Consider the following 26,315-nt stretch of genomic DNA (forward strand, 5'->3'; position numbering starts at 1 on the left):
ACGAATTCAGAACAAGCTGCTAATCAGATTTAAAAACTATACAAAAGGAGATAAACCCATTTGCAATGGCCTGTGGGTGTAAATTAATGCTACCTATAAACCCATGGCTGTATATGCAAAAAGCAATAAAGTTCAAAGAAATTTTATGAAAACGCACCTTCGACTTTCAAATGGAAGATTGTTACAATGGTTAGATTTTGAACTTGAACAGGTACTTTGAAAGAATGAGGTTAGAAATGAATGTATTTGTGTTGGGAGAGATTTTAGATTCATGGAGCAAAGACTATCTTGTTTTGGATCTGGTATAGGGAAAGGCTCACAGTTGAGAGACTTTCTGTAGCCTGTCAGTAAACTATTGTGTCCTCTTTGTGTTCATATGGAACCCTATGCACCCATCTACTGTATTTATCATAATGGATTATAACAGTTTATCTCCCTCACTAGACTGTACTTTCCTGAAGGACAGTTAAAATCCTATTTGTAGATTCCATGTTTGTGACTTCACATCCCTGCTAAAATTTATTTGTAACCTCCAAAGCAGTACAGCACTTTTGCTGTCATTCACAGACATGCACAGAGCAGGAACAGTTGAAGTCACCTCATGCACCTGTTCAGCCGATACTGAACAGAGGGCCAGGCTGTCTTCTTGTCTCAGCTCTTCTACTGTAAACAAGCATCTTTTTTACAACCTGTGTCATGCCACATGCTTCACATTTTTGTGTTTTGAGTTGGTTATGTTGCTGCTTAACATGGTCCCTAAGCAGAGGGAAAGAGCCATCTGGTCTAATGTTCCCAAGCGCAAGAAGATTATAACATGCCTTACACAGAAACTACAGGTGTTAGGAAGCTTTGCTCAGGATGAATGGCAGTGCTGCTGGCCATGGGCTGGTTCAATGTTAATGAATCAACAATATATATTAAACAAGGTGCTTTGAACAGAAACACACATAGAACATGGTTATAGATCATTTGACAAAAATGTTCTGAACAGAGGCTCTCAGGGACAAAATTTTGTATTTCTCCCTGGGAGAGCCAGGAGCAATGGTTCAGTGTTGATTAATTCCCTGTTTGCAATGACTTAATAGAACATAACTACCCCCCCAAGTAACGAGAATTGACTGTATATGTTATTTCTGTATGCTTAGCACTTAGTGTTTCGTAGATGGCACAAGAGTTTTATAAGCAAATGCCCAAATATAGGAAATTGGGAAGAATAAATCAGCTTATTGAAAATGATAACTACTGAGTTCAGGAATCAGGGTTTTAATACCACAGGGGTAATGGGAAGCCATTGGAAAGTTTCTCCGGGAATTGCAGGCATTGATTAAATGTGCGAAGTGGTGTGGTGAACAGACTGAATAAACCTGGGGACCTGCTCTCAAGGAGCCACTACAGAAGCTCCAAAAGGTCCTTTAGGAAGATCAATTTCACAGGAATTATAGGATGGATAGAATTGAGAGAAATTGAAGACCCCAAACCAAGGGTGCAGCTACAATAGCCATCCTGATATGATGTGGTAAAGATCAGAATTAGGGTGCTGGCAGGTGGAAGGGGGAAGCAAGGGCAGATACTTGGCTTTTTTTTTTTTAAGATTTTTTTTATTTGAGATAGAGCATGTACAGGGGGGTAGGGGTAGGGGCAAAGGGGGAGGAAATCTCAGGCAGACTCACAGACACTGTGCTGAGTGTGGGTCTGACCTGGCCTCAATCTTATCACCCTGAGATCTTGACCTGAGCCAAAATCAAGAGTCAGACACTCATCCAATTGAGCCATCCAGGCGCCCTAATACTTGACTTATTGTGAAGTAAAAATCAGCAGTAAATAACTTGATACAGAGAATGAGGGAGTTGGGAGGGCCAGTTAAATCCTATAGTCTGCTACCACCTGACTTTGTTAGTTCCTGTGCTTGCAAATGTGTGTCAATCACGTTTCCCCTCATCTAAGGTTATTACTCTGTGCTGTGCTGAGTCTTCTAAGGCACCAGTGATGAAGCCACAATCCTCATCTGTTACAACTAAGCAGCTAATGAATTAATTGCCTAAGGTTTGGGGTGATGATTGGGGACAATAGATGTAGTTTTATAATTAATAGTGAATTTTTATAGCTAATTGTGAAATTTTGTCAGAGGGGTGGGAGTCCAGAACACACTGAATTATCCCTTTAAAAGAAACCTGAAAAGATGTACCATGCAAATAATTTCTGCTCTAATGTCAAGTTATGTCCAGCACTGTCCAGTTAACTATTACCAATGCAAATTTTACTGCTACATTTGCAAGAGGGTAGGACAGACCTATTGTTCACTGAGAAATTAATTGCATGTGAAAAAAATAGACCCAAGGATTAGTATCAATTATGCTTTCAGTGGCATATGTAAGGCAGTAAGATTGTTTAATTTTGGAAAGTAAATCATTCATTATGAAGTGCTTGGTATCTTTCTTTACATTTTCCATCAGTTGAGAAATAAAACTTTTTCTCTCAGCATGATATCGACAGAGAGCTTTACAGTTTGGAAAGCTATTTAGTTAAACTCTTTGTTAAAATACTTTCTCAGTGTGCTTCTTTCTTATTAAAAGTCATTTTCTAAAGAGACAATTTGTATCCTACTACAGGCTGTTTGCATTACCAGCTATTTTATAAGGTTATGCAACCTGGTATCATATTTGGACCAGTTGAAATAAATTTTTTTTCCTGGCCAACTCATCTCCAATATGATATGTAGTGGTCTTTCTGTCAGTTTTCAAGAGATAATTTGAATGGTCTTCTAAACTAGTAGTATTTATTCTGTCTGTGGCTAAATACTACATGTGTTTAACTCAAGATTAAAAATCAAAGGAGTTTTGATGTTCTTTATCTTTTTTCATCTGTTTTGAGTTTAACATATCTTTCTGAACAAAGCCATGTTTGTAAAGGATATTAAGTTTTGCTTGGCCATCTTCTCAACTGCAAGTGTACTCAATGGACCTTAATGCAAGGTTATGCTTCCTGGACTGATTGATATATAAACAGAAGACAGATGGTGTAGAGATGACTCTGATGATAATTCATTTTTCAGCTAGTCATGAAGATATTTTGATTACAGTGTGTTTAAGTAATTATAACACAGTCTGCAATGTTAGTCTTGCTGAGAAAGGAGCACATGGAAAACAAGTTACGTGTTATCCATGCCTAACAAAGGGTGCACTGTGGTGTAATGATTTTAATTCCTAATGCTAGATTAGGACTGGCAGAGTTTAAAATATGTCATATAGTAAGGTAAGTCAATTAAGTGTAGACCAAATAAAAAAGGTAACTTCACAGTTTTCAGGCATAAATATTTGTTTTGGAAAGTATATAGATGTTACTATATAAAAGAAACTAGTATTTTGACATTTAAGTAACAGTCTGTGTACAACTCATTAAAAAATTACATGGCTTGATTTTACATTTGCGTGAATCATAATTATCCCAGAGCTTGCTTTCTGTGTCATGAATTTAAAACTGAAATCAGAGAGCTTACAGTTCAGTAGCACATTCTATTCCTGCTGTTAAAGTTTTTTTTTTTTTTTAAGTAGGCTCCACATCCAGGGTGGAGCCCAACATGGGGCCTGAACTCACGACCCTGAGATTAAAACCAAGCTGAAACCAAGAGTTGCCTGCTTAACCCACTGAGCCACCGAGACTCCCTGGCTGTTGTTAGTTTTGAAAAAAAAAAAATCTAAGCCAAATGTCACAAGGAGAAAAAAAATTAGAGTTGTGTGGATAGATAGGCCACTTAAGTTTCATTCCTAAATACCAATTACAGTTTATACTTCTGTTTTTGGTCTCGCACTAGGATAATTGATCGATTAGATGGAGTTCGTTTGCTGTGGTCCCTGCTGAAAAATCCTCATCCAGACGTGAAGGCCAGTGCAGCTTGGGCCCTCTGTCCCTGCATCCAAAATGCTAAGGTAAGAACAGACTACAAATCAATCCCTTCTTGAATCTCTAATATTATATTGAATACTGTCATCACAGGTCACTAGCTGCTTTCGACTTATTTTTGGTCTGATTTATCTAGCAGAAAAGAGTACTGAATGTTTGTGTCAAAATAATTTTTGAGCAATGTCTTTTCCTGGTTAGTTTTTAAATGCCAAATGAAACTAGGCTCAGGTGGCAGCGCTTACCACGTTCTACCTGGCTGGTGCACATTGAAACAGGATATGTCAGGTGAATTGGAGGTATGTCAGGTAAGTCAAGAGGAAGAAAAGTTGACTGTTCTTATCTCTTGGGTGATAAGAAAATTGTCTGTATATACCTACTACTTTAAGAAACATAAAATTACTTCTATCTTATTTATATAGCTTGAAATATGACAGTGAAAGGTCGTTAAGTTCTTTGTTACTTTGAAAAAGTAAAATACAAAGAACCAAGGATTAGCATCAATTAAAATAATTAAAATAAAGTAAAATTATTTCATGAATCCCACTTTTCTTAGCTTTCAAAAAATACTGGATATAAAATCCATAAATAAAATTTTTACATGACAAAAAAAAGGCTGAACTGGAAGTCTTTTAGCTCCTCTTTTGTAAATTTATTATTTTCTTTAAAGATCTCTTTTCAGCTTGATTTAAAAAAATCTAAAGGATTTTACTCCTATAATAAATTTAACATGACTCTAAATATCATTGTAAATATTTGTGACTAGAAATAATCTTTTGTAAAAAGTGAATTGTGATGTGTATTGATAATAGATGAATCTATTACAGACTGGTCAATGAGCTATTTTTTTATAAGAGCAAAATAAGTGTAATAAAACATAAAGATAAAAACACCTCAAGTGTCAACCTACATGAAAATGAACAACAGGATGATACTATGATCATACAATGCAGTAGTGAGAAACAAATGTATTTCAGTAATGTATTCATCAATATCAATACACCTTATAAATATATTGAGCAAAAATACCAAGTTTCAGAAGTAGATATATAACATAATTCCTATTCTTTAAGGTCCACAAAAATTTTTTAAATGTAAAACTTAAATGATAGTATTTAGAGATCATTTAGGGATCAAGAAAGAGTCCACTAAGGAAATATCACTACATATCCTTGATATCGATAAGCCAGTATTGAGAAGCAGAATTAACTTCAGAGGAAACAGATAACATAAGGAATATAATATGAAATTTTAAAAACTTATATCCTCAGAATGACCCAAGGGGAATACTATACCCAAAAAGGCTGTTATATTAAAAAAATATATGTTCATAGATTAACAAAGGCTTTTTGGAGATTAAATATAGATTTGGTGTGGCATCTGGGTGGCTTAGTTGGTTGAAATCAATCTGGCTCTTGATTTCAGCTCAGGTCATGATCTCAGAGTCCTCGGATCAAGCCTCATGTCAGGTTCCAAGCTCAGTGGGAATCTGCTTGAGGATTCCCTACCTTTCCATCTCCCTCTGCCCTTTCCTCCCTCTAATAAATACATAAACAAATCTTAAAAATATATAGTTTTGGCAAAACAATAAATTTAATAGAAGAGACAAATACTAGATATGATGGAGTAATTATCTGAAAGATAAAGCCTCGTAAATAAGAATGCAAAGTAAAAGTAAAAAGAAAGTAGACTGGTGATGGGGGAAAGTTTGAAAATATAGCACAAGAAAATACGCAAAAGGAAAGACAGCAATTGAAATAAAGAAAAATCATCATTTAAAAAATGGAGGGAAGATTCTGTAAAGTGTAGAGTTAAAGATTCTAGTCTTCAGATTGAAAAGATCCACTTAGTGCCAAGCAGGAAGAACAAAGACAGTTATCTATACCTTGACATAAATTCAGATTGGACATTTCCAGAAAATTAGAGGAAGGGAAAAAATTACATAAGAACAAGGATCACACCAGTATTAGACTTAACATCATTCACAATAAATTGTAAAAGAAAATGGAACAAATCCTTCACTGTCTTTAGAGGAAAGTATTTTTATCCTGGAATTCTATATCCTATAAAAACTAGCATTCAAGTGAGTATAGAGTAAGGACAGAATAAAGACATTTTTCTTTCAGAAATGTCAAGACTCAGGAAGCTTATTCCCCATAAACCTTTTCTGGAACAAAACCCCAACAACTTTAGAATATTTTCCAGCAAAACAAAACATTCTTTAAAAAGAGAATAGCATTTGTTATAGAAACAATAATAAGCAAATAACTCACTGGAATTTATAGGTAAATATAAATTTTTGTTGATAATATGTCTCTCAAATTTTAGAAAATTTCTAAGAAAGAATTTAAAATTAATGACATTTTGGGGAATATGAATAATAGTGAAAGGGAATATAAGGGAAGGGAGAAGAAATGTGTGGGAAATATCAGAAAGGGACACAGAACATAAAGACTCCTAACTCTGGGAAACAAAGTAGGGGTGGTGGAGGGGGAGGAGGGCGGGGGGTGGGGGTAAATGGGTGACGGGCACTGAGGGGGACACTTGACAGGATGAACACTGGGTGTTATTCTGTATGTTGGTAAATTGAACACCAATAAAAATTAATTTATTAAAAAAATAAAATAAAAAAATAAAATTAATGACATAAAATAAAATAAAGGCAGATAATATTATCACAGTAGCAATCTGAATCTAAATTACTAGATGATTCAAAAAATGTATTAGGTAGTGTAAAGTAACAGGTAAACACATATTAAAAGTCTTTACTTTTCCCAGAGAAGGATGCTGTGGATACTGGTTCATTCCCAATCATCACCAAAAATATAAACTTAAATACAGAATTTAATTTTGTTTTATGATGAGATACCATTTTGTATATAGATTAACAGTTCTACATAGTGCTGTTATGTGTAAATTATGTCCTTTATTCTCATGAATTTTAATTACAAATTTGCCTATTTATCTTATTATCTGTAATAAGACATTCTGTAAGAGACACACCAGTATTTTCATTTTCATCATTCCTGCCCAGGATTTCTGTCCTGAATATCTGACTATTCTAGCAACCTAAACTGAACCACACTCAAACTAAACACAACCCATCATGCTTGTCTTTTAGCCCCTGGCCCCAAGTCCTACATTGGATCCAAGCCTCCATAAAGAGCTCCTACTTTTCCATTTCTATTGAATCTTCCCTGCGCATTATCTATTCCTACCACTTTAGTGTCTTTGAATTTTTCTCAAGGAAACCTCAGCCCCCATCTTATCACTCCTGAGGAAAGAGCAGATGCATGATCTCTGCTTGTTCACTACTCTTTAAAAAAAATTCATTTATTTATTAATGAGAGACACAGAGAGAAGGAAGAGACATAGGCAGAGGGAGAAGCAGACTCCATGCAGGGACCCCATTGTGGGACTCAATCCCAGAACCCCGGGATCACCCTCCGATCAGAAGGCAGATGCTCAACCACTAAGCCACCCAGGCATCCCTGCTTGTTCACTACTCTTACCAAGAACTACACTCCTCTGTATGCACTATCATTTAGGCAACACAAACATTTGAAGAATTTTAAATAAGGATGTGATGTGAGCAGATTGGTTAATTAGAAAATATGAGTAGCTGATTAATTAGGCTTGTGCAGTGGTTCAGGTGAAAATAATTAGAATCTGACCTGACACAGTGGCAGTGTGGGCAAAGAGAAGAGTCAGTACAGAAATAATTGCAGGGGCACTTGGGTGGTTCAAGTGGTTGAGCATCTTTTGATTCCAGCTCAAGTTATGGTCTCAGAGTTGTGAGATCAACCATGCTGGGCATGGAGCCTGCTTAAGATTCTCTCTCTATCTCCTTCTACCTCTCCCCTACTCTTTCTCTAAAAAAAAGAAAAAAAGAAAAAAAAGAAAGAATTGCAAAGTAGAATCAGATATTGGTGTGTGATTGGATATTGGCTGTGCGGAGGTGATCAAGAGAGAGTTTGAGTTTTTGTTTTTGTATTTTAACTTTGACAACTAAGAAATGGTAACTTTACAAAACATGAGAAGACCATGATTTCAGGCAAAGATGGTGGATTTGCAAGGCTCTTGTGTTTTTTAAAAGTCCTATTTTCCATGATGAGAAGGTAAATGAGTATTATGTGGTCTCTCTCCTTCATCTTTATAGAGCAAAACTTATCTTCCCAAGGTAGACGGATACCTCAGGGATAGAGTATGAAAGAGGTCATGTGCTCAGAAATGCAAAAAGAAGAAAGCACATTCATAATATTGAAAAATCGTATCTTATTGTGTATACAGATCCCAATCTATGGTTTAAGACAGCTCAATCTAATGGAAATTTCTGTGATGATGGAAATGTACTCTTCAAATATGGTAACCATTAAGCCCCCTGTGGCTATCGAGCCCTTGAAATATGACTAGTATGAATGAGGAATTGAATTTTTAATTATATTAAGTTTTATGTTAATTAAATTATTTAAATTAAATTTAAGTAGCCATATGCAGCTAGTGGCTGTTGTTTTGGAAAACCCAAGTCTAAGATATGCAAATAATGGTGGGTTGTCTTTTAAGGCACCCCTGCAAAGAGCTGTAAACCTGAAGTTTTACATAACATAGGTTATAGCCTCACTATGTAAAATTTAGAAAGTAAATAAAAACAAGGAGTTTTATGAGTTTTCTCCTACAAATAAAAAATGTTTTTTTAATTAAAAATAAAAGCAAAGGAAAAAAAATTACCTGTAATCTCAGTACTTGGGGATAGCCATGATTAAGAGTTAGATTGGAGTTTTTCCCTTAACAATGAATTGTGAATACCTCTCTTATTCTCTCTATATCTTTCCATACCCTGTCTAGTTTCCTTAGCTGTATAGTATTTTGTTTTATGGCCATTTCATAATTTATTTACGCATTTAAATTTCCAGTGTTAAAGGAGAATGAAGTTAGTGAAACAAAAATTTTAATTTGAGCTATTCTAAAAACATGTAAAAGAATGAAACTGGACCACTTTCTTACACCATATACAAAAACAAATTCAAAATGGATGAAAGACCTAAATGTGAGATAGAAAATCATAGTAATCTCTCTGACATCAGCTGTAGCAACATTTTTCTAGATATGTCTCCTAAGGCAAGGGAAATAAAAACAAAAATAAACTTTTGGGACTATATCAAAATAAAAATTTTCTGCACAGCAAAGGAAAAATCAACAAAAATAAAAGGCAATCTATTAAATGGGAGCAGATATTTGCAAATTATATATCTTATAAAGGTTTAGTATCCAAAATGTATAAAAAATTGATACAACTCAATACCCCCCAAAACAGTAATCCAGTTTAAAAATGGACAGAAGACATGGACATTTTTCCAAGACACAGATGACCAATAGACATATGGAAAGATGCTCCATATTACTTATCATCAGGGAAATGCAAACCAAAACTACAATAAGATATAATCTCATACCTGTTGGATGGCTAACATTAAAAGCACAAGAAACAACAGGTATTGGTCAGGATGTGAAGAAAAAGGAACCCTCTTACACTGTTGTTGGGAATGCAAACTGCAGCCACTGTGTAAAACTGGAAAATATTTTTCCTCAAAAAATTAAAAATACAACTCCTTTATAATCCAGTAATTACAATACTGATATTTATCCAAAAAATACAAAAACACTAATTCAAAGGGATATATGCACCCCTATGTTTATAGCAGAATTATTTACAATAGCTAAACTATTAGAAATAGCCCAAGTATCCATTGATGAGTGGATAAAGAAGATGTGGTACACACACACACACACACATATATGCACTGGACTATTACTCAGCCATGAAAAAGAATAAAACCTTGCCATTTGTAATAACATGTATGGAGCTAGAGAGTATCATGCTAAGTGAAATAAGTCAGTCAGAGAAAGGCAAATACCATATGATTTTACTCATATGTGGAATTTAAGCAATAAGTGAGAAAAAAGAGAGACCGAGACAGACTAAGAAACAGATTCTTAACTATAGAATACAAACTGATAGCTACCAGAAGGGAAATGGGTGGAGAGGATAGAGGAAATAGAGGATGAAGATTAAAGAATATACTTACCATGATGAAAAAAATAAATAAAATGATACGATGGGGATTAAGGAATACACTTGCTATGATGAACACTTGGTGTTGTATGGAAGTACCTAATATCACTGTGTTTTGAAACTAATATTACACTGTGTCAACAAACTGGAATTTAAATAAAAACTTAAAATGATAAAAAAATAAGCAGATGATAACCAAAAAAAGAGGAAGTGTGGTCCCACATATTAATTTGGCCAGAGATTTTCTTCTTTAGTTAACATGGTCATTCCCAGATATGTGTCCCTCTAGGACTCTCTCAACTCTTCATCCAGATTTGTGTTGTAAAGCAGATTCCATGGTACTTATCTCTTTTCACACTAGATTGTCATTTTACTGTTTTCACCATAATTAATTTTATGTATGTAACCTATAGCTTTTTGCATATAGCATCTCAATTAACTGCACAATCATTTTTGCTTCTGAGGAAAGTAAGTTGTCAGATTATTTAAACACTTGCTCAAGATCACATAACTAGAATGGTAACTGAGCCTATGATATGACCCAGTTCTAACCCCATATCCTGTGCTATGGTTCTACCACAAAACAGCTGCCACCCACATCAACAAACAAGTTTCTACAGTTTTCTTTTCATTTTGAAGCTTTTTCTGGACAGTTCCTTTGTGAAGAAAAGCCCTATTGCTCCAGAAAATATGGGATTTCTTAAAGTCTTAGGGCTCTATTAAGCTTTGAGAACCTCAAAAATGTAAATGCTACAAGCTTAAAAAAATATCATTTAGTGTGCTACTTTGAGAGAATATTTCAAATATTTCAAATCTTCGATTTGTCATACAATGGGGTACCACTGTGTTGATAATGTGGGGGGCTGTGCATGTGCGGGATCAGACATTATGGGAAACCTCAGTACCTTCTGCTCAGTTTTGCCATCAACCAAAAACTGCTCTAAATGACAGAGTATGTTTAAAAAAAAGAAGCTTTAAAAATCATTTAGAATTGTCATTATTTAACTCTCTTTGACACTTGTTCAATTTGGGAAACTTTAAAATTTTACCTTCAGTGTTTTGTTTCCAACAGTATTTGCCATCTTCAATGAGAGACTAAAAAACTAAAATTTAAAAAGAAAAAAACCACATGCTTTTCAAAATTCACAAAATTAATTGAAAATGAAATGCATATAATTGAATTTTCAAATTTTGAACCATTTATACTCTGAAGTAATTACAGTGTAAACCACACAAAGACATTTGGGTCTTGCTGTATTTATTTTAGTAAGCTTTCAACAATGTTTTTATAGTTTATTGAGTAATCCTTTTTCACACTAAACCTAATTAATAATTCAAATCCATGAATTGTTGGGCTCTTTGTTTTTTCAATTCTTTTACCAAAAATTAATCACAAATCAGGAATAGAAAAGATTTGGTTATGGTTTTGATTCCATTTTCAACCTAGGACATAGTAACTTGATGGATGAATAATTTTTTATTCCTATTTCATCCACGTATTATACCTAAGGAGATACAGCATCTTCCATCACTTCCATTGGCTTTAAGTAAGTGTGAAAGATAGCTCTCAAATATATAACGATGCCTGAGAGGAACATGTTGTAGTATTAATAATTAGTAAATGGCCTGGATTTATACTTCTTAAGCACTTACATTTAAATTTTCATTTTGCCTTAAAGAGTTTTGTGACAATACACGAATACAATAAAATAGAAGTTGAAATCATATTATATTAATATAACTAATATTATATTAGAAGTCAGCAATGATTTCATTTAATCTCTGGGCAAATCAGATAACTTCATTAATTCAGCAACATCATTTAGCACTGTTTGCCAAACCGTCTGTAGGTACACATTACATTTTGTATGCCTTTTTAAAATAATCTTAACATAAATGCGTAACATTTATGCAGTTGTTTCCAGTGTTAAAATACAGAATGAGGTCAAACAAAATAGTTGAGACTTTCTAGAATGTTCTTTCACTTCGAGAAAGTAAAGTTACCTTTGACCTAATGGTAGAGATACAAATATAGTAGCTCAGGGAAATGTTTTATAATTGACATTGCATCATAGGTTAAAGGGCAATATTTTCCTTGGTGGTATGTAAAATAATTGCACATTTTACAATCAACTGCCTTTTGGATTAGCTGAAATAATATGGACAAAGATACTTGTAAATGTCTGTATGCATGGAGACAGGTTATGTGTACTGGAACTCTTCTGGGGTCTCATGTTTTATTGATCATCACCATCCAAAATTTATCCTACTCAATTATATTCAATTTAGCATTTTCTTTTTTCTTATATTTTGTTTATTTATTCATGAGAGACACACAGAGAGGCAGAGACATAGGTAGAGGGAGAAGCAGGCCCCCTGTGGGGAGCCTGATGTGGGATTCCATCCCAGGACCCTGGGATCATGACCTGAGCCAAACGCAGGTGCTCAACCACTGAGCCACCCAGGTGCCCTCAATTTAGCATGTTCAAGTAACAGTTTGGATATTCTGTTGTTTTTACTTGAATTAAAATAGTTTTCTAATGAGATTATAAATTCTGAAGGAGAGTAGAGGCAGGAAACATTTTCTGACTATGCAGGGCTTCCAGCTTGCAGTAAAATTAAGGAACTAGAAGAGATCTTGCCAGATACTTTGGTCTGTTCTTCCCTCCTCCTCCCCACCCCACGCCCATTCAGGTAAGTTAATGACTCAACTTTCTAGGAAAGATTGTGTTTTATTTTCTAAGAAAGAATTTCCACATAAGATGCTTTGCAAGTTATTTAGGCTTATTAACTTATGAATGATAGGATTTAGCACCATTTTGAAATAAAGAATTTCTTTGTCTGGATTAAGAACACTGACAGAAATGCTGCAGAAATCAGCTGTTGTCAAATATAGCTAAGAGCAACATAAATGGGAAGAAAGCATAAGCCAAGCCTTCACACAGCTTATGCTACGTGGTCCCTACCACGTCTGTCAGGCATCATGAAGCCTAAGCACACTATGTTTGAGTCCATGTGGACTGGATATGGTGAAATGTCAACTGTTCAAAACAGATGTTATCCACTTTTTATATTTTTAACACCAGGTGTATTAGAACACATTTTCAGACCTGTAAAGGAAATGAGATGTGAAAATCAGTTCTAGTGAATGCATTGCATCTTTTCTTGCAAAGGAATATTTAAAGCGACATATCAGTGAATGAGCTAGGCAGCAAAGTACTAAGGTACTGACTTGGGGGATCCTTGAGACAAATAAAGATTCATAATCTGATTTTGTACAGCAGCTGCATTATAGTTGTTAGAGACATAAAACAAATGGAATGTGACATCTTTATAGTAAGGAGGATTGACACTCGCACCACTAGACCTCAATTAGAAAACATAACATTTTCCTTCATTTTTGAGAAAGTTGGTAATAGTTTTTGATAGCTTCTCAGTGGTAAAGAAAATATGGTACATGGAAGAGGTATGTTTTGCAAGCTTAATAATTCTTTGTTTCTTCTTTATATGACCGGAAAATCAGAATGTGAAATACAAACCTGTTTTATGTCATATATAAAACTTGGAAGAATATCCAAGACAGAAAATAAGCATTGTTCATCAGTTCTTGATAGACTGAAGAACAGAAAGCTGAACTGAAATAACCACAAAAAATTCACTGCATATTTTTCTAAGTCATTTTATTTAACAGCGTACCATTGTAAGGTGAGAGTTTTTTGTCTATGTTAGGCTTAAGGAAAATTTCTTGGTTTTTTTCTGATTAAGCTTGCTGAAAAGGATAGAGATCCTCATGACCTCTATAGTGATGTTATTTAGTAAATTTCATGAGCCCTAGGTACGGTTGCAGACAATTAAAGTACTGTGTAAAAAGTCTGAGAGGTTTGTAAATAGAAGTGAAAAGCTATTCCTTTCAAGCTGCATGATCAAACACATTTTTGGGAGAAAAACAGTGGTTGAACAGGTGTTCAGTATTACAAACTTGTGATGCAACAGCTGGGTCTGGCAAAAATCCATGTATTAAATTCTTTGTTCTTAAGAAGCAAAACTCTGCTGCAGAGCGTCAACTCAAATTTGTGATACAGAAACTCATATAAAGAATATATAATTGGTACACTGCTTCTAATTATTTTCTTGTCTTTCACCAACATTTATGAGAACCATTTTCTTTCTTAAAACATCGTTGCATTTTAATGTTATTTCTTTTTTTGTATATTTTTATTGCAGTTTGATTTGCCAACAAATAGTATAATACCCAGTGCTCATCCCGCCAAATGCCCTCCTCAGTGCCCATCACCCAGTCACCCCAACCCCCTGCCTACCTCCCCTTCCACCACCCCTTGTTCGTTTCCCAGAGTTAGGAGTCTCTCATGTTTTGTCACCCTCACAGATATTTCCCACTCTTTTTCTCTCCTTTCTCCTATAATCCCTTTCACTATTTTTTATATTCCCCGAATGAGTGAAACCATATAATGTTTGTCCTTCTCTGATTGACTTACTTCATTCGGCATAATACCCTCCAATTCCATCCACATCGAAGTATTTACCTTACCAGTTGGTGGGTATTTGTCGTTTCTAATGGCTGAGTAATATTCCATTGTATACACAGACCACAGCTTCTTTATCCATTCATCTTTCGATGGACACCGAGGCTCCTTCCACACTTTGGCAAGATAGTGTTTGATTTTCTTAATTCTGTTTCTTTTCATTAATTTTTAAAAAGTTTTTAATAAGAAAAAGTGGAAGTTCAGATATGTTCATTTGCCTTTTTATCAGGCTAATTTATATTAAAGTGTTATATTATAACCATCATTTTTTAATTAGATAGGAAACAGGTATTCTCATTTTTAGAATAACTACTCTGCATGTATTGTAACCCACTTGTAGAATTAGGAAGAATACTCCAAATAAGTAATATATCCATGAGATCATTTGGCTTTGTCACTTCCCTAAACTTAATTTTGCTAGCTGTTTAGAAAATAATGTCTGGTTCTGAATTTTGATCTTAGAGGAAAATAATCGCTAGTAATTTCAAACCCAGTGGCCTAAGGAGCTCCTCCAAACAGAATAGCTTATCAGAGACATTTGTGAATGATTCCCCAAAAGGGAAGAGAAAAAGTTACTTTCTGTGAGGTTGGAATACACCTTTAGGCAATTTTAGCCAGGAATGTCAAGCACTGAGTGTGGATGAGGCCAGCTTCCTGACTGCAGGTGTGACGGAACACAGCTGATCAAACAGCACAGGATTCTGACATCACACTATTTACCTTCAGCTGTCCAATGACCCATGCCCAATCAGGAAGCCAAAGAGAAGCTGGAGAAGGCATGTGTAGTGGTGTAGTTTCATACTAAGACTACTGCCATAAACATGGTTTATGAGCTTTGATTTGGTCATGTTTGGACTGTCAAATGTATAGGGGTCCAATGGTGTGCCTAACAGGCTACACAGTTTCGTTTTGTTTTAAATCTGAAAGCTCCTTAAAATGGGATCCATGTTTGTGTTCTGCCTGCCTATTTGGGGTCTGCTCTCATTTTAAAGTCACCAAACAGTTTGAAGTATACTCATCTGGCCCCCAGTTCCCCAAATCCTAAAAGATTAAAGTGAATTGTCTTACAAATATTTTTTTTCCGTATGCCACATTTTCAAGTGGTGGATTCATGAAGGACCAAAACAATAGTGAGGGTGTTTAACGGCTTATCTTCAGACTGCAGCTGGAAGGTTCACCCCGTCTAAGGTCAAATCTGTAGCTTTCACCTAGATTCCTCCCCTGCTCTGGGGCTGCTCTCCCCTACCATGTACTTCTCAGATCCTACCTCCAAAAAGGGCTGCCGTGTAGGTTGCTAGTGTAGGAGGGGATGGAATTGACAGAAGTGTAATATACAGAACGGAAAGTTACAACCAAAGGTATAGCCTATTTTTTTTAATTTAAATTTTAGTTAACATGTAGTGTAGTATTGGTTTCTAGAGTAGAATTCAGTGGTGCATCACTTACATACAACACCCAGTGCTCATCACAACATGTGCCCTCTTTAATACCCATCACCCATCTAGCCCATCCCCACTCTCCTCCAACAGACATCTCACTGATGTTCCTAGTCACAAAGTTACACCACTCTGTTTCTCTAGACACACATATTTACACAAGAAGTAGCCATACACAGTAGTTAGTAGTGTTTTCCTGCCTCTTTTCATGAATGTGGAAGCCCTGTGTACCCTTGTTTTTAAGAAGTGAAATGGATTTGGGTCCCATGCCTGGAATACTTTTATTATCCTACTTCTAGACCTAAACTCAGCCTGCTCAAACTTTAGCTTCATTGGATTATTTTCTTCTAGGTTTTTTTTTTAATTTATTTTTTATTGGTGTTCAATTTGCCAACATATAGAATAACACCCAGTGCGTCTAGGTTTTTATAATTCAGGTCTTACATTAGGACCTTAATCCATTCCAAATTATTTTTTTTAATATAGAAAAGGTAAGGGTCCAACTTAATTCTTTTTGCATGTGGAATCCAGTTTTCACAACACTATTTGTTGAAGAACTGTCCTTTCCTCGTTGAATGGTCTTGGCAGCCTTGTCAAAAATCATTCCACCACATAGCCAAGGGTTTATATCTGAGTTTCTTATCCTATTCCCTTGGTCTACATGTTTGTTCATATGTCAGTACCACACTCTTTTAATTACCATAGCTTTGTTGTAAGTTTTGAAATCAGGAAGTCTAAGGAGTCCAACTTTTTCTTTTTCAAGATCATTTTGGCAGTTCAGGGTCTCTTGAGATTCCATATAGATTTTAGGATGAATTAATTTATTTTGGCAAGAAAAAGTATTGGGATGTTGATAGTCATTACATTGAATCTGTAGATCACTACGGGTAGCACTGCCATCTTAACAATATTAAATCTTTCAATCTATGAACACAAGATATCTTTCCATTTATTTGTGTCTAATTTCTTTACCAATCTTTTATAGTTTCCAGTGTACAAAGCTAAAAATTCATTCCTAAGTATTTTATTCTTTTAGATGCTATTCTAATTGGCACTGTTTTCTCAATTTCCATTTCACGTTGTTCATTGTTAATGTACAGTGCAAACACAACTAATTTTTGCATATTGATTTTGTAACCTACAGTGTTGCTGAATTCAGTTACTAGTTCTACCAGTTTATTACAGAATTTAGGGCTTTCTACATATAGGATCATGTCATTTGTGAATAGAGATTATTTTTTTCTTCCTTTCCAATTTAGATCTTAAAATTTCTTTTTCTTGGGGTGCCTGTGTGGTACATTGGTTAAACGACTTGGTTTTGGCTCAGGTCATGATCTCAGGAGGATGAGATTAAACCCCTTGTGAGGCTCTATGTTCAGCATGCAGTCTACTAGAGATTCTCTCCCTTTCTCTGCCCCTTCCTCACTCACACACTCTCTCTTACTCTCTTTCTCTCAAATAAATAAATCTTTAAAAAAAATAAAATTTCTTTTTCTTTTGAATTGGACTTCCTAAGTACTATGTCAAATAGAAGTGATAAAAACAGGCATACTTGTGTTGCTCTTGACCTTGGAGGGAAATTTTTCAGTCTTTTCATCATTGATCATGATATGAGCTGTGAGTTTTTCCTATCTGGCTTTCTTTATGTTGAAATAATTTCCTTCTATTCCTAGTTTGTTGACTTAAAAAAAAATCATTAAGGGTATTTGATTTTGTTTAAATGCTTCCTGTGCAGGAATTGACATGTTCTTATGGATTTTTACTTTCATTCTCTTAATGTGGTATATTACACTTACTGATTTTCTTATGTTGAACCATCCATACATTCTAGGAGTAAATCCCATTTTGTCATGGTGTATAATTCTGTTGAATTTGGCTTGCCAGCACTTTGTCAAGAATTTAGCATCAATATTCACAAACAGTACTGGTCTATGGTTTTCTTTTTGTATAGTGTCTGTCTAGCTGTGGTATCAGAATCATAAACTGAGGTTGAGAATATTAGCTCTTTAATTCTTTGGAAGAGTTTCAGGAAGATTATTGTTAATTCTTCTTTAAATGTTTGGTGAAATTCACCAGTAACACCATCTAGTCCTGGGCTTTAACTTGTCATGAGCTTTTTGATTGCTGTTTCAATTCCCTAATTATAGATATATTGATTTTCTATTTCTTCATAATCCAGTCTTATTAGATTATGTGTTTCTAGAAATTTGTTCATGTCATCTAAGTTATTCAACTTGTTTGCATACAACCATGCATAATATTCTTTTTTGATCTTTTTTATTTCTTTAGAATTGGTTGTTATGTCCCTTCTTTTATTTCTGATCTAAATTACTGGAGTCTTATCTCTTTTTTTTCTTGGTCAATCTAGCTAACAATTGGCCAATTTTACTGATCTTTTTCAATAGCCAACTCTTGGTTTCATTTATATTCTCTATTGTTTTTCTATTTTTTTCCCTCTAGGAAATAGATGGGGTTTCTTCTTTAACCCATTGGTTATTTAAAAGTGTGTTATTTAATTTCCACATATTTGTGAATTTTCCAGTTTTCCTTCAGGTGTTTATTTCTGTTTTCATTCAATTATTGTGTTTGGAAAAGACACTTTGTATGATTCCAGTCTTTGAAAAAAATTTAGACTGGTATTGTGGCCTAAAATCTTTAGTCTGGACATTTAGTCCTGTTTGTGGCCTAAAATATTTAGTCTTGGACAATGTTCAATCTTTCCATCATTGATCATGATATGAGCTGTGAGTTTTTCAATGTTCCTAGACTAAATGTTTGGAAATAATCTCTCCCTTTCTCTCTTTTTTTCTACTGTGACTCTCATAATGCCTATATTGATCTCTCTCTCTTGCTCTCTCTCTCCCCTTTGCTGCTTAGAATCAGTAATTTCAAATGACCTATCTTCAAGTTCACTGATTCTTTATTTTGCCTGGTTGAGTCTCTTTTTTATCTCTAGTGAAATTTTCAATTTAGCTATTGTACTTTTCAGTTCCAGAATTTCTATTTGGTTCCTTTTATTATTATTATTATTATATCTCTTTGTTCATATTCTCATTTTGTTCGTATGTCATTTTTCCTTATTTCCTTTAATTCTTTGTGTTTTCCTTTAGCTTTGGGATACTTAGGACAATGGTTTTAAAGTCTTCCTGATAATTCTGATACATTTGTTCCTTCGGGGATGGTTTCTGAGGATATATTTTGTTCCTTCGAATGAGCTTTGTTGCCTTGTTTCTTGGTATGTGTTGTGATCTTTTAAGTGGGCATATGAAAATATAGCCACCTTTCCTAGTTTTTCCACATTGGAAAAGTGGAAAGTCAGTTAACAAGATCCTGTCATTTCTATTGGAATCAGCCCAGGGTGAAGCTATAAGGTCTTTAGAGGTCTTTTCTGGGCATGTGTTCTATCTGGGCCTGTGTGTATACTTTTTAAAAACTTCCCTGTGATTATGGCTGTGTTTAAATATCTTAATTTATCAAAGAGTCTCACTCCAGCTTCTCTTTGGGGGCATAGATGTTTTATTATATTCCTCTATTTGTAATCTCTTGCCCCCAGGTATCTGTGAATCTAAAGTCCCCCACACCACAATGCCTGCCACTGCCTTCCATAGTTTTTGCTACCTCAGGTCCAAACTCTGCCACAATTTCCTATCTGAGCTCTGAGTGAGGTGAGATAGAAACCAGTCTCTCTGAGGTAGCTCATAGGCAGACCAGAGTGTTGCAGATAATTTCCAAGGTAAGGAACTGGGAGTTGATCTGCTTCCTCCTGTGTCATTGCCTGGAAGAGGGTGGGACAAGAGAAAGAAAAAAATGCCAGGAAATTTCCTGAAGTTTTTATTGTGACTTTTTCTTACTTCTTTGCTATAGATCTCTGAACTGGTTTCCAGAGCTCCTATACAGTTTATATTAGTTAGTCTGTGGTTGTTTATTTAATGTTTCCATGGGTGGCTAGTGTCTGGAACTTCTGAGTCCCCCATCTTGATAGTGTCTCCATGCTTTCTGATGAGAAGTCAGCTGTTACTATTAATGAGGTTTCCTTTCAAATGATGAGTCATGCATAGTTTTCAAGTACAATTTGCAACTTTCAAGATTCTCTATCTTTCACCATTTGACTATGACGTGTCTAGGTGTTTATATCTTAGTTTATCCTACTTGGAATTCATTAAGATCCATGAATATATAGGTTAAAGTTTTTCATCAGATTCGAGAAGCGATTGCCATTATTTCTTCAAATATTCTTTTAGCCCCTCGTGCCTCTCCTCTTCTTCCAAAACTCCCATATATGTAGAATGGTATGCTTGATGCTGTTTTATAGATCTCTGATGATGTGTTCATTTTTCTTCATTTTCTTTTGTTTCTGAAGACTGGATAGTCTGATTGGCCTATCAGATTCATTGGGTCTCAATAAATCAAGTTCATTGAGTCTCTCTTTTGCATGCTGAAATCTGCTATTGGTCCCATGAAGTGAATTCCAATTCAATTACTGTACTTTTCAACTGAAGAATCGCTAATGATTCTTTTTTTTTAAAGAGTGTATTTATTTATTCATGAGAGAGAGAGAGAGAGAGAGAGAGAGGCAGAGGGAGAAACAGGCTCCATGCAGGGAGCCCGATGTGGGACTTGATCCCAGGTCTCCAGGATCACACCTGGGCTGAAGGCGGCGCTAAACCGGTGAGCCACCTGGGCTGCCCTCTAATGATTCTTTTTTATATGTAATTTCAATCCCTTTATTAATATTCTCTACTTCCTGAGATACGGTCTCAAACTTTAGTTGTTTAGGCATGGTTTACTTTAGTTCCTGGAACTTATTTTTAATAGCTGATTTAAAGTCTTTATTAAATCCAAGATGGTACAGGCTTCCTTAGGGTCCAGTTTTATTGACTGATTTCTTTCTTTGGTTATATTTTGTGGTAAACATTCCCCTTTCTTTGTATGTCTCATAATTTTTTTTGGAAAGAAACTTAGTATTTTAAATTATATAATGTAGAAACTCTGGAAATCAGATTTCCTCCTTCTCAGGGGTTGTATTTTTGCTATGTGTTGCTGTTTTTGTTTTTGCTTTTGTTTCTTTGTTAGTTACTTTCTTGTACTAATTCTATAATGTCTGTATTCTTTGTCAGTATGGCCACTGAGATTTCTGCTCAGTTACCTCACTGGTCAGCAAATGAGTTGACAGAAATTTCCTTAAATTCTTTTCACCAGTAGGTTTCTCATCCTTTGATGAGGTGTTCTGTGTATACTTTATGGCACACATTGAACACTCCAACAGTTTGCAACTTTACCCTTCATTTCTGCTTGTGTAGAGCCTCAAAGTCAGCCAGAGGTGAGCATTTAGGGCCATCTCAGGTATTTTCTGACCATACACATGCTCTTCACTTATATGTGGCATTTCAGATCCCTACAAAAATGTTGGAGTTTTTCAAAGCCCTCTATGGACATCCCATTCTTAAAATTTTCCTTTTTAATTATGTTTGGGCCAGCCTCTCATTTGTCCGAACGGATGAACTGATATTACCATATCAAACATGTTTTATGTTAAATAATTGCCACTGATAGTTTTTATGACACGCCTTGAGAATAGGGCTTTCCTTAATGAATAAGCCCTGAGGTAAAGACAAAGCTTTGGAGCTTTTCTTAGAACTTGCCATTAAAGTCAAATCACAAGTGTTCTGTTGGGATAGAGCTTTAGGTGGAGCTCCAAACACATTCTTCTCCTCCTATGGCTGCTAGGCTATAGGTATTCTCAGATAACATAGTTTCTAGCTACTATCAAGCTGGGGAGAGGGAGGTGGGAATAGGGAAAGTTTTTAAATGCCACAAAACTTATTGTTCTTACTGAGATCAAGCCATTTTTCTTGCATAAACATGCTAATTCAGCATGAACTTTTCATTATACTCTAGAGTTCTAAAGAAATTACTTTTGCCGATTTTTGCTACTGTTCTCACTCTTATAGAAGATTCCAGAAGCGCCCTCCCTCATCTATTCTTTTTTTATTATTATTATTATTTTATTTATGATAGTCACACACACAGAGAGAGAGAGAGGCAGAGACACAGGCAAAGGGAGAAGCAGGCTCCATGCACCGGGAGCCCGACGTGGGATTCGATCCCGGGTCTCCAGGATCGCGCCCTGGGCCAAAGGCAGGCGCCAAACCGCTGCGTCACCCAGGGATCCCTCCCTTATCTATTCTTAAACTAAATGTGGGCATTTCAGATCATCATCCATGTACTGACTTTGTAATAGCAACACAGTCTGAATTGTGCACATCAGTCATTCTCTATTCTAGATGCACATTACCTTCAGAGTTTTAAAAAATATATTCTCATACAAGAGCCCCATCCCCATTCTATGTATTGAGACTATGGCCTAGGCATTCATATTTCTAAAAAAAAAAAAAAATGACTCCAGGGGGCACCTGGGTGACTCAGTTAAGTGTCTGACTCTAGATTTCAGCTCAAGTCATGATTCTCAGAGTTCTGGGATCAGGCTCCATGCTCAGCAGGGAGTCTGCTTGAGATTCTCTCTCTCTCTCTGCCCCCCACTTCTTCCACCACATGTGTATGCTCTCTTTCCCTCTTTTTCTAAAATAAATAAATCTTAAAAAAAATCACTCCAGATGATTATAATATGAAACCAAATTATTATTTTTATTTTTTAGATTTTATTTATTAATTCATGAGAGACACAGAGAGAGAGAAAGAGAGAGGCAGAGACACAGGCAGAGGGAGAAGCAGGCTCCATACAAGGAGCCCGACATGGGACACCATGCCGGGTCTCCAAGATCATGCCCTGGGCTGAACCAAAACCGCTGAGCCACCCGGGCTGCCCTGAAACCAAATTATTTATTTTGAATTCCACAACATAAAATAGTATCTTAAAATTTATGAGGCTCCTAATTTGCCAAATGAATGAACACATGAATGAAAGTGATTTTAATAAAATAAACAAATTTATTATCTAATTATACTCAAGGACATATTTTTTTGACAACTCATTCCCATTTGGCTCTTAAAACAGGACTGACATGTAGTAAAAATGTTGCTACTTGAGTTATATATATTGAATATATTCATAAGGGTGAATGACATGTGGAATAAAATAAATTTCAAGTGCTTATTCCTTAAGTTGGTATTTTGTTGTGCCAACTATCGGTAACATATACATTCTCAAAATATTAGAAAAATAACACTAGTAACAGCTATTATCATATGCCAGGCACCTTGTTATATGCTTTATATGTATACTTTTAACAACCTTCAGGAGGTAAATACTAGCTCCATTTCATAGATGATGAAACTGAAGTGAAGTTATGTAACTTGCTCAAGGCTTTATAACTAATAGTGATGAAACTTAGATGTGCCCCCCATGTGTTCTCATTATACGACTTACACTCTTAAACCAGTAGTTTTCAAACTTTGGTATATATTGGAGTCATCTAGAGATATGTATGGTTGCTGACTCCCACCACCATACACTTAGATTTAATTGGTATGAGGTCCAGCTTGAGCTTAGAGAAAGTTAAAAATTCCCCCTTGGAATTCTAATGTGAAACACAGTTTAAGAACTACTGCCTCAAAAACTATTTTTTTCTACCTCTCCTAAGGAATTTTTTTTAACATAAGAATGCTTAGATAAATTACTTACCTCAAAATATCCAGATGGTTCGCTTGGTTTTTCTAAGTTTTACATAGAAATACACTTTTACAAAGTGAAATTTACATCTAAAAGCTTCTCTCTTTTATATGAAAATTGCTCAGTCCATTTTATGCAATAAAAGGAAGCTGGAAATCCCATAAATGCAGGATGTGGGAGTACTGGCTGTATAATAATTCACTTAGAAATGATACAGGGATTTTGGCTGACAAAGCTTAATGTGAACAAATAGGGCAATGTAACTGCTGAAATAGTAGGTGTGATTGGCCACACTAGCAGAAATACTGTATCTATTTCATGGAAGATAGGAATTCCAATGCACTCTCCTCTAGTCAGACCACATCTGACCATGTTGTGTTAAACGCTGGGTATGTTTTAAGAGAAACTTTGATAAAAGAGAGAGAGGAGACCCATGAAAGTCATTTCATGTGAAAATTAAAGGTACACATCACAGAAGATAAGGTAGACAAGATATCTGGCTTCAAATATTAGAAGACCATTCATGAAAATGAAGATTAGTTGCCGTTAGTATGTTATTTTTCAGGTTGGTTATGAGTTAAATAGACTCTTATCTATCAAACTGAGATATTAACCACATATTTACAGAAAAATGTGATGTAATAGACCAAACAAGTAAACCTTTTGAAAACGGTCTCTCCATAAATGAGAGACTCTTGGTTTTTTTAAATAGTATTTTATGTAGTTAAACTTTTTTTTTTCCTGTCAAGATTATGGTTTCAAGTGTCATTCTTAGTGTGGTCCATGCAACTCACTGTTCAGAGGCATCTGACTGGATTTTAACCTGAAGTTGCTTGACAACTGTGTGTTATTGAGTACAAGTGGGAAGAAGTTGTAAATATATCTAATATTGCTTCTCATGGTTCCAGTGGGGAGAGAAGGAGGAAGCAGGGAGCGGGGCGGTTGGGGGGGATAAACTCAACGTCAACAGCATCATCCAATGGCTGCAGGAAGTGAGAGGGTCCAAGCCTGGTAAGAATGTCCAGCTACAGGAGAATAAAATCCGAGGACTGTGCGTAAAGTTCCGAGAGATCCTTCTCAGTCAGCCTATCCTACTAGGCCTTGAACCGCCACTCACAACAGTGGTGATATCCACGGACAAGACTATGATTTGCTTCAACTTTCCCACCAGAAAGCAACGGCCTGTGCCTTGGGGACAGGGGAAGCAGTCATCGGAGACTACCTGCCCCTTACTGGCTTACAAAATCAAATATCTTGAGAATTTTTTTCTTCTCAGAGGAAAACATGAGTGTGCCAGCATCAATAGTATGGATTTTATGATGAATACTACTTTAACTGTTTACCGATAGCAGCCATCGTGGATGAGAAGATATTCTGCTGTCACAGAGGTTTATCACCAGATCTTTGATCTATGGAGCAGATTCGGCAAATTACGTGACCAACTGATGTACCAGATCAGGGTCTTCTTTGTAATCTTTTGTGGTCTGACCCCCATAAAGATGTCTTAGGCTGAGATGAAAATGACAGAGGAGTGTCCTTCACATTTGGTGCAGAAGTGGTGGCAAAATTTCTCCATAAGCATGATTTGGATCTTATATGTAGAGCCCATCAGGTGGTTGAAGATGTATATGAATTTCTTGCAAAGACGCAGTTGGTCACTCTGTTTTCTGCACCCAATTATTGTGGAGACTTTGACAGTGCAGGTGCCATGATGAATGTGGTCGAGACTCTAATGGGTTCTTTTCAGATTTTAAAGCCTGCAGAGAAAAAGAAGCCAAATGCCACATGACCTATAACACCTCCAAGGGGTATGATCACAAAGTAAGCAAAGAAATAGATGTCATAAAAAAAAAAAAAAAAAGAAATAGATGGCATTCTGACACTGCCTAGTTGGGACTTGTAACATAGAGCATATAACTTTCATTTTTAAAACTGTAATGTATATTGCTCAGCTTGCTCAAATAGTGTGTTTAGGGGGCCCCCTCTTCCATTTTTTGAGTTAATGAATGGTATTTGCTGGTTATAACAGCAAATGAAAGACTCTCCACTCCCAAGAAAAAAAAATTTGTTTTTTAAATTCTGTATTCCTTTTGCAAACAACTTTAATGATGGTGTTAAAGTTGTACAACCCAGAACAGTTTATCCTAAGGGGTAAGTGTACAATTGATCTTTTTAAAATTCATTTCAACCCATGAATAATGTAAATGCTCATTTTCTTTAGGATATAGAGAGCCATAGGGTGCTCAATCTGTACATGTTTTTGTCATGAAGTGCATACTGTTTCTACAAACCACAGTAAATATATATATATATTTAATTTTGTTTCAAAGGGATTGCTTTTTTTCTCTCATTGTCTTATCATGTACAAAATATTTTTTATAGTTATCAATATTAGAATTAACTCAGCCTTGCCAGCATCACTGGTCTGATGTATATTTAATTAAAGTACACTTTCCCTTACCATATATTCAAAATGACGATTAAAGCCATTATTTTAAAAAATATATATCTAATATTAAAAATTAAATGCATATATATGCACACATATATTTATATAATAGCTATTTTATGATAATTTGACTTACATTTGTTCAGCTTTTTGTACTAATTATATACTTTTTTCAAAGTCATCATTTAAGAATGTCATTTAATTAACTCTCTAAGCCTCGGAATAGGATACACAATGGTTTCTCACAATTTATACTTCCTTATTAATATAATAATGTATCCAAAAC

General features: G+C 35.4%; 1 protein-coding gene and 1 pseudogene across 2 annotated transcripts in view; both read left to right on the top strand.

The window, feature by feature from the left end:
* The window catches only part of ODAD2 (outer dynein arm docking complex subunit 2), a 181,727-nt gene that overhangs the window by 88,432 nt on the left and 66,980 nt on the right, over positions 1–26,315 (top strand). For both annotated transcript variants that reach the window (XM_055334519.1, XM_055334518.1), the window contains one exon: positions 3,812–3,926. In XM_055334519.1, the coding sequence (XP_055190494.1) occupies positions 3,812–3,926 (115 nt within the window). The remainder of the gene's footprint in view (positions 1–3,811; positions 3,927–26,315) is intronic.
* LOC129515605 (serine/threonine-protein phosphatase PP1-gamma catalytic subunit-like) lies at positions 4,113–25,405 on the top strand (annotated as a pseudogene).

This window comes from Nyctereutes procyonoides, unplaced genomic scaffold (assembly GCF_905146905.1).
Source record: "Nyctereutes procyonoides isolate TBG_1078 unplaced genomic scaffold, NYPRO_anot_genome, whole genome shotgun sequence".
Taxonomy (NCBI): Eukaryota; Metazoa; Chordata; class Mammalia; order Carnivora; family Canidae; genus Nyctereutes; species Nyctereutes procyonoides.